This window comes from Castor canadensis, chromosome 17 (assembly GCF_047511655.1).
Source record: "Castor canadensis chromosome 17, mCasCan1.hap1v2, whole genome shotgun sequence".
Classification (NCBI taxonomy): Eukaryota; Metazoa; Chordata; class Mammalia; order Rodentia; family Castoridae; genus Castor; species Castor canadensis.
The window spans coordinates 59,857,012-59,871,866 of record NC_133402.1 but is presented as its reverse complement, the minus strand read 5'-3'; the positions used below and the strand labels follow the sequence as shown (position 1 = coordinate 59,871,866).

Sequence of the window (14,855 nt, the reverse complement as noted above, 5' to 3'; positions counted from 1 at the left end):
TCTGCAACTCCTGTTCCTCTGACCTTGTTAAACCTGGCTTCTGTGTACTGTTTGTTTCTTTTGTGCTCTCTACCATGAATACAGAAATTCATAATGAGGCACTCAGATACAATCTAGTTATCCCCTTATAAAAAGCCAACAAATGCTTCTTTACATTTTTATAAGAGACAGTATCTAGAATTTAAAAAGAAAAAAATTATACAAAAGCTATAAATCAGTACCTTTTAATATGGACATTTTAAAACATTCACCTTAGTATTAACAAAGAGGAAGTATTTAGTGAAATGAAATGTAATTTTTTAAGCATTTTCAGGAAGCTGCAGAACGACTTAGGAATGCCTCTTGATAAGTTTGCAGTGTTAGTTCTATGTATGCTCCCTTCTGTGCTTCTGTTTTTGCAAAGACCTGTTTAGATTTTAAAAAAAGAAGTTTTAAAGCAATAATGATATATACTATTGATAAAGTCAGTTTCAAGATGTTAACATCTCTATAGTAGGAAAGATGAGTCCCAATTAAGGTCTTCCACATTTCTTCCACATTTCACAATAATTTCCCCCCTGTATATAAGCAATGTATGTGGACAGAAAAACACTACCCAGCATCGCTGAAGCAATATTAATTGAGCCTGAAAATGTCTGTCATTCCTTTTCATCTGTTTTCAGAAAAGATAGATCAAAATGGAAACCATTAGGTTCAAGAGAAATCTAGAGGATGAGAGCTAGCACACTCACGTTTCTCTTCAAAGGTTTACTCCAAAAGCACTGTGCTTAATCTGCCTTATTACAGAAAATCAGGATTGGTACTATAGTCTCTTTACTCCTGTTAGGGTAGCATCACTGATATTTTTGTCCTTGGTAAGCATAACTGCTTTATATTATGCAAAGAATATTACTGGGATAGAAGAAAGTTCCACAAAACAATGTCTGCTTTTGAGCACCAGAGGCGATTAAATCACCCAGTGACTTCCCCTTCCCTTCCTATCATCTCAACTCAGCATTTACACAGATCTATGTAAGCCCATGGTTTTGAGAGTTACACAGTTCCAAAATGATAGACAACCAAAGCTTGGAAGTATCTGAGCACCAACTGCTCTCTTCTTGACACTGCTCCCCGCCATGGGAACGTGTCCATACTGAAGAACAGGAAGCTACTCTTGGGCATGTGTTTTAGTCTTCCAACCTGCCTGCTGGTTATCTGACTACCTCACATGCAGTGTGGCCCTTTGTGTGCTCCAGAGAACCTCTGTGCTCACTGTCTGAAGATCCCAGCATGCCACCACCCCGTCTATGTACTGCATTCCTCCTCCACCCCACCTGGTCTTTCAGTCATCTAGCATGAAGAAAAATGGGGGCTGTAATCACACCTGATACTTTCAAAATCACAAATGTACCATGTTCACAAATCTGTTTAGTTACCATTAAATAGGACCTACTTCTGAATTTTTCCCAACTTATCACCATGAAACAGCCAGTGTGAAAAAAGACCCTTTACCTTAATTAAATTTACTCCCTCAGCAGTCTGCTCTTTGGCCTCTTGAGCTGACCGGCCATCTGGATGAAGCATGTGATACAGATGGACCAAGCTGGTGGCATCATCCACTCTGAGAGCAAAAGAGCTTAATGTCATTGAGGGGTTTCCTTCATTTGCTTCAGGATAATAAGTGTGTGCCAACTACAAACTAAATTACATTTCAGACTTTCCTCGGGCAGGGGTGTGGGGTAAGTTCTATGGTTTCAAAAGCATTTTCAGGAAAACTGAGTAGTTCTCACACTAACTATGAAGCAGGTAGGGCAAGAATCACTGCAGGAAGTGCTCAATTTATGAAAGTAAATATATTCCAAATATGGCTACATTCTTTTTGGAAATGGAACATCACTTTCTACAGAAACAACATTCCTAAAGTAGATGATCTTCATGCCAGCTGACTTCACCAACATGAAACAGTGACAAAACTCAGAGGGCAGAAATACAACTTCCTCCCACATAAGCAGAGGCTGTGGTCAGAAGGTTCTCAAAATTGCTTGTTTTCAGTGACATCTGCTAATCAGTTTTTCACTAAACTGAATTAATGGATAAATGCCTCTATACAAGAATTCCTAGGATCCCAAGAAAACACTCCCAGACCACTTGAGTATTCACAGGACACAGGAGTTAAAAATTAGTATCCTAGCAATGCAAATTTGAAGTTAAGCACATCAAATAAGGAAGTCAGGCTCTAGATCAGCAGTGTCACTCAAAACTACCTGCAGTGAAGCCAGGACAATCCAATTCTGGTCATACTTACCTTTTTAGAAATTTCAGTGTAATTTCTATCATTAAAACCTCTCCAGCTGTCCACAAACCAAGCAATCACCCATATTTTCTACAGTCAACGCCTTCCTACCATTTGCCACCTCAAAGCTGGCGGGGTAGAGACACAAAGACAACCTTTCAAATTGCTCATGTTTTAAGGTCTGCTGGGTACACTTAACTCAGTGAGCTACTGGCTTCTACTTGGAGATGGAGGGGTGAGGACACCCTAATTCAGTGGTACCCCCAGTTATCAACCTTTTATCTTCCCCACTTCCATTACCTGAGGTAGGGGATAAAGAGCAGGGTGACAGGTGACAGTGGGAACAAGTCCAGAATTCCTCAAGCCATGAAAACCTGAAGGAATGCTCTGGGCTTATCCCACCCTAAATGCCATCTCCCGAGCAAACAAGCCAAAGCTGCTCACATAGAAAAGCTTTTCAGAGGTAAAAATCAAAATTGTTCACTGCACGTGTATGGAGCTTGTTATAATCTAAAAAAAGGTCCAATAAATGTAGCAACAAAATGTCTTCCCAAAGAAAAGATAAAAAGAATTAAGAGCTTAGGCACGTGGCCTGTGGGTATCTACATATTAGAATCACATAGGACTTCGTGAAGTTCAAGCTGAAGTGTGATGCCTGCACAGGACAATTTAAATGTAGCCTAATTCCCTGTCCACATTTAAAATTAAGAGCAATAATTACTACTTTCAAAAATATCTTAAAAGGATCTCTACAAAACCAACTGTGGGACCTGAGTCTGAAATAAGTTTGCACAAAATCTGAATTCCGGCCTGGTCTCTGGGTCTCTACTCAGTAAGGAGTGCACCCTCTACTGTCCAGCCTGGAATCTGCAGCCAGCTTACTGTCCATTCAGAATGACCTCAAGAGGGGTTAAGTAAGTTCTCAAACCTCTCTCCCAGCATGCATGAACCACTTGAGATGTGAAGCTTCCACGTGATAAGGACTAATACTAGAATACCGCTCAGCAGACAGCTGAGTTTCAAACTGAAACGTTTATGTTGTTCTAATGTGTTACAAAAGCATTGTTTTAATAAGTTTAGAATGACTACATTCACAGGTCACATACATACACAAAGGCATGTCACTTTTGAGCATCCCCAACACCACCAGTCGCCTGCTTGTGGGGAATGAAGGAATGCTCTCTTCCCGCCTTCTGACCTGCACCTCACGTGCTGGAAGCGGGCTGGCCTGGAATCACCATTAGGAGCACTTTCTGTGAGAAAGACTCTTTCCAAAGTGGGCTGCATGTCTTAGACGGCACGTGTGGAGGCTTCTAGTTCTAAATGCCTTACCTTTGTGTGTATCATTCAAATTATGTAAGATACTCGAGTCAAAAACTACTAACAGTCTGAAGGTGGCAATATTTACTAAATCCTCTTGCTCTGACTTCAGTGTCCAGCGAGGCTTATTTGTGGAAAATTGACTCTCACCACAGCCATGCTGGCTTCCTTGTCATTTTGGCCTTCCTAACCCAACTACCACAGATATGCAAAAACAATTCTCAGTTTTATCGCAAGTTGTAGACTACAGACATATCTCAGAAATATTGTGGGCTTGGTTCCAAACCACTGCAATAAAGTGAGTAACATGAATCGTTTCCAGTGCAGACAGTTACACTACATAGTAGGCTACTGAGGTGTACAACGTTCTGTTTACTGAAAAGGAAAAAAACTCCTTTCATGTAAAGATACTTCTTCTACAAAATGCCAATAATCATCTGGAAAAAAGGCATCAAAAATCTTGCTCAACACAAGGTTGTCACGAATCTTCAGTTTATCAAAACATACAGCCCAGAGAAGAGAAGCATGTTAGAACGAGGTGTGCTTGTGTTATTTTCACACACAAACCAGGGAGCACACCAGCCTGATGCTAAAATGTGAGAAATTTCTTGTTCCACACCACCCTGAAAATAACGTTTTTGATGTCTTAGAAACCCTGAAAAAACAAGGGCTATCAAAGCGAAAGTTATTTTCCTAAGTTAGATGATGACTTACCAGAAAGCTCTGTAAGTAGTTTTACCAGAAAACAAGCATGCACCAGAGCTTACATCTACTTTCCTATTTAATCCCCTTTTGGGTATTTGGAAAGTTCACTGACACCCAGGGAGCACTGGTCAGTCCAGCATGGATCAATATTTAGTCTACCATACAAACCCAAAACCACTTACTCTTTCAAATCATCCAGCCTTGTTTGTACTTGTACAACATGAAAGCAAACTGGGTTATGCCAAAAGAACAAACCCAGAAAACTGGAGCAAGTGAAAGTTTCCATTTATCACTGGAGAATATACTGTTATTCTGGGAGAATACCATAGCTTAAATAAAGATTTATTCTTAAGAGCAGTAAGAGTGGTTTGGGCCAGGCATGGTGGCACATGCCTACAATCTCAGCTACTTCATCCTTCTGACCAAGGATAAAGGCCAGCCTGGGCAAAAAATCAGACCCCATCTCAACCAACAAGATGGGCATGGAGGTACACACCTGTAATTGTAGCTAAACAGGAGCACAGATAGGACTGTGGTCCAAGGCTGACCCTAGGCAGAAATGCAAGACCCTGTTTCAAAAATAACTAAGCCAAAAACGGGCTACATGGTAGACTGCCTGCCTAGTGAGCACAAGGCCCTGAGTTCAAAACCTCAGTACCACCAAAAAAAAAAAAAGAATGATTCTTTTACTTTTTTACCTACTCAGATCATACTTACAAATCTCTCTGAATCTGGTCAATCAGCAAACCATCAATCCTTTTCTTATTTACAAAATACCAAGCCATTCCACCAAAGTGTCTTGTTGAACGTAGAAGGTCATACTTTCCATGTTTGTCTATATCATCGTAGGTCTGGTAATGAACCTACCCACATAAAATGCAACTCTTCAGAAACGGAAAATAAAAGGAAGTGAGCAGCGTTATTTGGTTTACGCTGACTAGCATGAGTACTGCCTAGGAAAGTGAGTATAACCAGATCTACCCACTCCACTATCAGTCAAGACCATCCCTATACTGCCCACCTTATGTGGGCAGGAGAGTTCTGTTACGAAAGAAGAGCTTGTCTATGTGACACTAATCTGGAAAGCATACGGCAGCCTCAGCAAACAGTCCAACATTCACAGCCTTCTCAGTTACCCTGCAGCAGCCAGACACTGCTAAGCAAGCACCAATTCCATATACAGACAACTGGGTAGTGTGCCACCATCTCTTGGTCACTGGGAAAAAAGAAATTTTTTACTCCTCCTCTTTCCCACCAAGTACCCCATCCCATCAGTTCACCAATCCATCTTTCTAACTGACGTACCTTCAGCTCTCCTTCCTGATCATCTTCCTAGATAAGGACTCTGGTAAGGGTTTCCTCTGTTCAAACGGCTCTGGAAGACCTACTGAAGTCCAGGGTCCTCAGCCTGGCATCAAGGTCACCTTGTGAGGTGGCCACTGACCTGTCCTTGAACACTGCATGTTCAAGGAAACCAGGTATCTGGCCATGTCTCAAACATACTTGGTTACTTTCTGCCTGTTGTTCCCTCCATTCTCTACCTGAAACATCTCTGCTCAACAAACTTCCCCTGCCACAATGTCCACTACCCTTCTAGAACCCTCCTTGAGAGCACTCTGTAACTCTGTAACCTTCTCTCATCATTCAACCATTGTTACGGTGACAATTACCTGCATACTTACCTAGCATCCATCTACACAATCACTGCTGGACAGCTGGTTTGATGCAGCACACCCTATCCTAGTTTATATTATCACCTGCACCACCCATGATAATAACTTACATGTAATAGGTACTCATGAATATGTACTTACTGAGCTGTAAGACACACATACTGTACTTTGTCAAATTTTAGTAAGTAGCTTTGTTCCCATATGGTAATTTAAAAGAGAACAGGCTTTGTTATCACCTGGTCTTAACCCTACCACTTACTAGGAATGCAACTTTCAGCACACCATCTAACCCTCCAAGTCTAAACTCCTCATCCTTTAGGGTTGTTATGAGGATAAAACATATACCTGACACACATCTGTACTCAATAAACATTAAAGTATTTCCCTCCCCCTTGTATCAAAGCTTATGACCAAACTCATTGTGCTAGATTAAAAATCTTACTCACAACAATACTTAAACCAGTATTTTAGAAACTATAAAACATACTTACTTTGATATATTCAGTGGAATCTGGCTCAAACTGGGCAACACAGAGATTGAGGACATCAGCGTGCCGATCCTGGCTATACATGGTCTAAAATCATGTAGAAGAATTGAACTCAGATGAGAAGAACACAAAAGTTTAGTACCTGTCCTGAGCCATGACAGTTCTGCCCATCCACAAACAGGTCACCTATGTAACCCATCAAAAGGCATAAAGAAACAACACAGGGTTTGTGACTGTCACACCTGGATTCAAATCATAGCTAAGCCAATTATAAGGGAAACCCCTGATCAAGTTACCATTAGAAACTGTGTTGATCCAGCAAAACCCCTTGTCCCTTCCTATTATTGCTTATACTCTCTCTACAACAAAATTAGAGATAAGGGCAAAATAGTTTCTGCTGGGTATTGAGGGGGGGAGCGGGAGGGGGTGGAGTGGGTGGTAAGGGAGGGGGTGGGGGCAGGGGGGAGAAATAAACCAAGCCTTGTATGCACATATGAATAATAAAAGAAAAATGAAAAAATAAATAAATAAATAAATAAAACAACTAATATTTCAAAAAAAAAAAAAAAAAAGAAACTGTGTTGATCAAGGCAAGTCTCCAAGCAGCAGAGCCAACTGGTTCAACCAACAAATCATCATCACAGAGTCTAGAATATAAAATAGAATTCACCTTACCTTAAGGTTTTCTTCCTTAAAAATTATTGGTGGCAAAACTCTACGACCTTCTTTTGGGAAATAAATTTGTATTACCCGGTCCCGCTCTTCCCAAGAGGCTTTGCGCAGTGTGCCACTTGGTTCTCTGACAACAACAAAACGCTCCTAAAATAGAAAACATAATAAAAGATGAGTTGTGAGGACTTACGTTTAGTTTCTGTGTCCCACCAAGTCAATTGTTAAGAACTGCAACTGTAATTTGCAATTAGTAACATAAAATGCAACTTAGAAACAAAATGCAACCATGCCCTGATGTTTCAATTTTAAACCTCAGAGACTTGGCAAGGTTTGACACTTCCTTCACTTATCAGGGATGTACTATCAGAGATCTACACTTGAGTTGAGTATAAACTATGGTGCTAACCGGGGTTCAGTGCATGAAATGGTGCAACTAAAACTGATCTAAAAAAGTGAAAGAAGAGGGTGATATGAGGGGCAAATATGACCGAAGAACTTCATATGCATGTATGAAAACAGAACAATGAAATCTATGAAAAACTGTTTGAAAAGGGGGGGGTGGGAATAAAGAGTAATAGAGGGAGTGAATGGATGTATGGAAATATCACAATGAAACCTTTTTTTACAATTAATATACAGTAAGAAAAAAATACCAACTTGAGATTCACCTAAATCCATTATGGAGGAAAGATGGTTTATAAGACCTTTTCAAAGCTGGGCGCTGGTGGCTCATACCTGTAATCCTAGCTACTCAGAAGGCAGAGATCAGGAGGATAGCAGTTTGAAGCCAGCCAGGGCAAATATTACACAAGACTCTATCTCAAAAACACCCAACACAAAACAGGGCTGAGTGGCCCAAATGGTAGAGTGCCTGCCTAGCAAGTGTGAGGCCCTGAGTCAAACCCCAGTACTGCCTCCCGACCTTTTCAAATAATTTCATTTCCCCATCCCAAAGTCTCACCTAAACAGATTTTGGCCACTTTATAATCTGAGTTTAAAGTCTTTGGGATAAAAGAAAAAAAAACCCAAGAATGTGTAGTCTAAAATCTGTACCTCTATGACTTCTCATACTGGCATGAAACATAAATATCAGAGGGCTGGTCCACTACCAAATCCCAGGCCATGAGATCACTTCTTCCTCTGAGTACACCCACTGTTCATAATTTAGCTGGCAACTGGTTATATGCAAGATTCCTAACACTTCCCATATATTGTTATATAACTGGAAAAGGTCAGGAAATATGGAGGATAATTCTTTGCAACACCCAGAGCTTTGCATACTGCTGATAATTGATGACGTATCTGACTACTGTATAAATTAACCAGATGGTATCGACTCTCTACAGAGGAGTGAGAGTCTCTGGATGTGTTCTGAGGATAAACTAATTAAAACTTTCATCAAATACTGCACACAGACAACAAAAAAAAATTAGATGTAAAAGATAACTTTTCCTCAGTAGGAGTTTGTTAACTTGAAAAACCAGAATCCCAAATTTCTTTTGATTTGCTAAAATGCTCCTACTACCAGCCTTGCAAACATAAATTATTAAAGTAAAACAAAACAAAAATTCTATTTATGATGAGAATTGTGATTCTTGATCATTATGACAGGTATGAGGATGACTGAGTGCACAAACAAGGGCATAGTTGAAATGTCTTCTAATTGTAATTGTAAGTGATCAAAGAGTGACTAATATGGGATCTCCCCCAAACTCAGCATTCTGTAGTGTTCTAATAAACTAATTATAAGTAACTCTCTTTCTTTACTTCCAAGACTCAAATACAAAACTGATTTTTTTTAAATGCCAGAGTGTTCTTTTAAATTGGCAAGCAGGGAATATGAGCCAGAGAATAAAAAGTGATGATGTCTGAAAATTCTCTGAGAAAACAGCTGTCACTCTTACTGAAAGTCTGGAAAGTGAAAATCCACTGGAAGTCTGAGTTTCTTGGCATCATCAAAAAATAAACAGGATAAAATCACTCCCTCTTCTCAAAAGTTTCCACACAGGAAATCAGTACAACTTGGGCAAAAAGAATTTCCTTCCAACATTGCCTTGTAATTTTTGTCCATTTGTGGTTAGTGAGTTTCTGTCTGGCCCTACATGTTTTGTTCTGTCTAAGCACATGTGTCTATTTGCCATCAATCTGAAATCTACTGAGTCCATAATCTGTAGGGCAATGGTAACAAAATGATGTGGGCTGGTCTGCACTTCGGTACTCCTTATATTTTATCTTCCAGAAGAGTCTCACCCAGTCACAAGAACTCTAGTTTGGAAGCTTCAGAGAGAAGCAGGTCACAGCATCCCTCAGACCCATCTCCACATGGGAGAACTTCAAACAAAGATCATTTTGCAATTAGACACTTACCCGGTGTGGTATGTTATGTGATATATCAGTAAACACATATTTATGTGTTTCTGTTCCTTCCAAAATTTTATCTTCTGCTAATACATCATTTATTGGTGTTCGTTCTTCCAGAACTGGTGGCATTTTTAATCGTACTTTAGCTGCCTCAACTGCCTGTCTGGTAGCCTAATGAAATAAAACATTTTTTAAAGAAAGTCACAAGGTTACAGACCAAAAGGATCATCTAACAAAAGTAGCTACACATAAAAAATGCTAAAGACTGCAAAGAAAAGAAGCTGTGGCCATGAATCAGTGAGTGGAAAGCCAGACTTGAAATGGTGGACCCTGGCCCTTGCCTGTGGTATAGGTAAGAGCACCAGTTACAGGCTTAACTCAACAACAGAAGTCTGTTATGAAACAGTGCCAGGCTGTAAGAGCTGCTTGCAACAAAGCAGAGGACTGCATCTGTGTCAGGTATCAACCAATCACTCTAAATGTATTTGCCTCACTTAATCCCCACACCTACCTTATGAGCTAGGTGCTACTATTATCGTTCCATTTGATAGAAAAGAGAGACACAGTTGTTAAGTAAATTGCTAGGAAGTTCCAGCACTGGGATTTGAATCCAGGTCACCCAACTTCAGAGTCTATGCTCTTAACCAATGACCACATTACTCACAATGGTTACCTCTGAGAGGTAAAAAGGGGACTTTCACTCTTCATATGATACACTATAGGATATTTTAATTTTATGCTACAATTTTAAATTACTTTTGAATCAGAAAGAAGAGTATTAATGCTTCACATACTCATACATCAAAATGTATTCCACAAAGGACTCAGTACCCATGGCTCCAGGACACTGGTGTCTGGAGTAGGAAGCAGTTCAGCAGGATCTCAGAATGCCATCAAAGCTTCAGCCCCAAGGCAGCACACAGTAGCTGTTTCTCCGGGAAGGGAGCTGGGGCAGGCAGGAAAAAGGAAGGATGCTCAGGATGGTTTGGGGCTGAAAGCAGCCTCTGCTTGGATACCCAGACCTCACCCACATACCCCAGTCTGCTTAATTCTGGTCACAGCCCTAGCTCCTGTGTGCCTGCCTTCTCACACTTCCTTTCTCAATTCTATGCCTGATACACCCCCTAGTGATATGGATAAGCAGTTATAAGCATCTGCAGGGACCTCTGGAAATCTTGGTTAATCCCTTAAAGTATTCTACCAATAAACTTAAGTTCACATACCTCTTCCAACTGTGCCTGGGTCATCAGCTTATAGGTTGGTGGCTTCAATTCTTGTATAGCTGGCTTAAAAGTCTTCTGCAAGTTCAAGCCTGTCATCTTGATAAGGATACTTTGAACTTCCTCATCCATAAATGTAGGTTTCTTCATCTCTGAGCTACCAGATTCTGCTAAAATGGATAAGAAGCACTGCACAATACTAATACTATGAGATTCTTTCATTCATTCAACTTTCATTTAAAATTTACCAAACATTCACTCTGATGAGGATACAGTCTCTGACAAAAAGTCTACTACAGGAAGCAACAGAAAAATAATACGATAATGATATAATGGCTGTTGACATTTACAGCTATTATCTCCCATATTTTAGGCTTTTTGGTTTTGTTGCAATGCTGGGGATGGAACTCAGGGCCTCATGCATGCCAGGCAAGCACTTGCCATTGAGCTATCAGCTCTGTCACCTATAACCTATGCATAACATACATTTTCAAGAATGCTTACAACAGTGCACAAAATAGGAACTAATATCCCAATTTTATAAATGAGGATGCTCATGAGGACACAAAGACAACTATCTCAGGACATAGTCAGGATTTTCCAAGTTTTGTCTGGTAGCAGAGCCTAGGTCACTTCCAATCTAATCTCAGTTCTGCCTCATGTATGTTACCCATCCCTTTGCCTCACTTTCCATAGCCATTAGGAAAATTGAAAGCAAAAAAGCCATCTGTTCCCCGGTTCTTCTTCCCCTCCTAGTCCTATGGATGTTGGTATTCTGCTGAATTCTGAACTATTTCCTTTTCTTTCCTCCCTTCTCATGTTCTCACGGGATGTTCTCTTAGCTTCCTATAATTTTAACTATATTCATATGTTGGAGACTCTAAAATTTGAATCTCTAGCCAAGATCCCTTTACCAATAAACTACCCAATGGACACTGAATCTGCACTTCTATATCACCCAACTTTCTCCTGTCTCAAACTTTCTCTTGTCTCAAACCTGCTTTTCCTACTGTTCTCTATCTCAGCACTATCCTTAAGGTCATATAGGCCAGAAAACCCAAATCATTCCTGATTTATCCTATACCCACCACATGAAGTCAAGATAAGTAGTAAAAATAACGATAATGATAACCACTAACAGTTATTATTTCTAGTATGCCAGTCCTTACTAAGCTAACTAACTTATATACTCAGCATGCTATGAAGTACACACTACAATTATTCCCATTTTAATCTCTCCATTTCCCAATGTCATTACTCTAGTCAAGGCCATCATTGTCCCTTTCCTTAGCCTTCCTGACTCCTTGCTGGCCTCACTATAAACCATTCTCCACAGAGACTACTTAAGAGTAACCTCCTAAAAACATAATCAAGATGACTGACAAGTTTAAAACTCATCAATTACTTCTGGCATCATTTAGAAACAAGCTATAGTGATCTGCTTGCTTCCGTGCATCCCCGTCTAGATGAAATGCTCTCTGAAGACCAGAACTCTGTCCTATACTCATCTCTGGCACCACAGTCTCTTCGAGTGTCCAGCACACAGTAGGTAGCACTACACTCAAATCAATCTCACCCAGATGTCCAACTTTAGTTACCATTTTTACTGATGTTCCTCAACTAGTGTATACTAAACACCAGAATCTGAAGGCACCTCAAATTATGTCTAAAACAGATTTAATTATGCCTCCCTTCCCTTCTCACCTGATCTACTCCTGCACCACCACCACCACTCCACAATAAAACCTGTTCCTACAAATTAATTTTTTCCGCCTTGGTATAAATGGTACCTTCCATTCAACTGCTGGTGCCAGAAAGATGAGAAGATACCTTGATTTTTCCTTTTAAGCCTACAGTCTAAAGCTATAATCAAACCCTATCGATCCTAGCTCCAAAAAACACCTGTGTTCAGTCTCTTTTCTGGGCTTTTGCATATTCCCTCTGCTCGGAATGCATTTTGTTTTCTCCTTAGCATGGTTAGCCAGGTGTCAGCTTTGGAAGCCATCGCTGCCCGTCCAACCCAATTTGAGGGCCCCTTTTCTGTGCGTCCCCCATCACAGCCCGGGTCACAGCGCACGGCCTGGGCTTTGCGTTCCCCCAGGGCAGAACCCGCGAGGCCTTGGTTACTGTGTCACCTAAACCTAAGCTTGGCGCGGTGCTTTGCAAGGCGCGGAGCTCAGGGACTGCTGGTGACTGACTCAGAGGATAAACCGGGGCGATGACAGCCCCCGCAGAAACAGACCGAAGTCCACCGAGTGTGAGAGGGCATCGCGCGAAGAGCCGCGCGGTTCCGGCCAGTCAGAGGCAGCTTCTAGTCTCCCGGGAGAACGGCCCCGCGGACGACTGGCAGGTCACTCACCGGCCTCGGAGCTGAGCCGGCGGCACGGCAGTCCGCCCTCGAAGGGCTGGAGAGGCCGCTGGAGCACAGCATCGGGCTGGCGCTGGGTTCGGACCCCGACACAGACCTGCTTCGTGCCGCGAGTACCTGTCAGGAACCTCCACACACACACACGGCTTCTCACCGCCGCCATGCTTAATAGCGGCAACTTGCGCCGGAAGTGACGAGAAAAACTTCCGGTTCACGGGCTGTTCCTGTGACATTCTGGGAAATGTAGTCTATTGGAGCGGAGTGTACCTGGAGCCTTTTGGGCCTACAATGGATTGTTCCTTGAAACTACCTATTCACAAGTAGAGGGTGCTCTTGTCTCTCCCCACGCATGCAGCCAAAGTTCGACAAGTGCTCATTTCCCTGGTTCTTGTATTCGTTTCCATGGTTCTAAATAACTAATTAACACATTTTGCCATAAAACCATCCCTAGGTTTAAATCCATTTTGCCTGTTGGACTTCTCCATTCACACTTCTCCTCCGCTCCTGATTCGGAGCCCTGTTACCATCAACACTACCAAATAACCTGTTTTATAACTCATTCCTTTCCTTCGTAGCTCTTTTCACAATTTGTGGTTAGACACTTGGTCTAACAAGGCATATGGTTGCAAGGAGACCATTGTTGAGGGAAAACCTGCTTAGAGTTCAGTACCGTCCTGCAGATGCTTCCTTCAATTTTCCCACAGTGCTGCCCAGGTTCCACTAAAGACAATGCCACCTTCTAACAATTCCACAGTTTTCACTTTATCACTTAAATTAAGCTCATTAACTTTTACTGTGTGTTAGGGGGCACCATTTTTGGGAGGCATGTTTTCACAAAATTAAAGGCAGGGAAACAATCCATAGATCACGCAAAGATTTCAACACAACTGAAGATTATGTAGGACTGCCTGAGAACTTCTCCACACCAAGTGAACTGGGTAATGCACGCAAGAATTTAAATTTTTTGATTTTGAAATCTTTTGATTTTTTCAAATTTATTTTTGACATTTGGCCAAAACTATGGCTAATAAATTTGTGAATAAGGCTGACTTACTGTATTTTGCTTATTTGTCTGCTTGTTTTTTCCTCACCCTATGAAGATAGTTACTCTACAGATTTTATGTAATATCACCTGTTCTAGTACATCTATGTGCACAGCAAATATTTGTTGAATAAAAAGTGAATGACTGAATGGTTCTGTTATATTCTTTCCCAACTACCCTGTCTGTTCAGACTATAGATTGGTAAGTGCTAAGTAAGCCCTTATCCCAGTGCTTGGCAAAAGAAAGTTGTTAAGTAAACACTTGTTTGAAATAGCTGGATGCAGAGATTTAACTGCTAACTTATTTTCTTTTCTTCCTCACTCCCCATTGTGAAAATTCATCATGCAAAATGGGGTCATTTCCATCATGTTTGACTAAAATGCAGTCAAGGGAAACAGTCTGTGGACACCTTCTCCTAGGATCTATCTCAAGAACCAGTCTGCAGAAACAGCCTGCCTTATCTTTAGGATATTTTTACTTAGCTGCTAAAAGTGAAACTGCCAAATATGACCTTAAGATTACTTTTACATTATTAGACATGGGTCACACACTAAGGAGAGACCATGCAGGGGTGGGATAGGGAAAGGGAAGGAAATCAAAAACTTGAATGTGGTTGATGTGCTCATTGTGAAGGAACGAATACAATAATCTTAAACTGGCAGAGGCCACTATGGGAAGGGGACTAAGAAGTAATGAAGAGGTTTGGTAGAAATGAATCAATTTGGGTTGTAAT

General features: G+C 41.1%; 1 protein-coding gene across 2 annotated transcripts; it reads right to left on the bottom strand.

Annotated features, from left to right (window-relative positions):
- Positions 1-208: 208 nt before the first annotated feature.
- Positions 209-13,257, bottom strand: Mrps22 (mitochondrial ribosomal protein S22). 2 transcript variants are annotated; one of them, XM_074059589.1, is made up of 8 exons: positions 13,071-13,257; positions 10,715-10,881; positions 9,498-9,662; positions 7,134-7,277; positions 6,462-6,545; positions 5,015-5,160; positions 1,492-1,600; positions 209-405 (listed from the first exon to the last, which is right to left on the bottom strand). In XM_074059589.1, exons 1-8 carry the CDS (start codon positions 13,240-13,242, stop codon positions 310-312), a joined length of 1,083 nt encoding a protein of 360 aa, XP_073915690.1. In that variant the 5' UTR covers positions 13,243-13,257; the 3' UTR covers positions 209-309. The 2 variants fall into 2 exon arrangements, with proteins under 2 accessions (XP_073915690.1, XP_020035764.2); XM_020180175.2 differs by having other exon boundaries at positions 10,715-10,878.
- Between the last annotated feature and the right edge of the window lie 1,598 nt (positions 13,258-14,855).

What these genes read in the sequence shown, in the direction of transcription:
- Mrps22 (XM_074059589.1), bottom strand. Translation starts at nt 13,242, where the DNA reads ATGGCGGCGGTGAGAAGCCGTGTGTGTGTGTGGAGGTTCCTGACAGGT. An exon ending in CCCAGGCACAGTTGGAAGAG is followed by an intron (nt 9,663 to 10,714) that starts GTATGTGAACTT and finishes TTATTTCATTAG; the next exon opens with GCTACCAGACAGGCAGTTGA. An exon ending in AGGGAGTAAATTTAATTAAG is followed by an intron (nt 406 to 1,491) that starts GTAAAGGGTCTT and finishes AAATCTAAACAG; the next exon opens with GTCTTTGCAAAAACAGAAGC.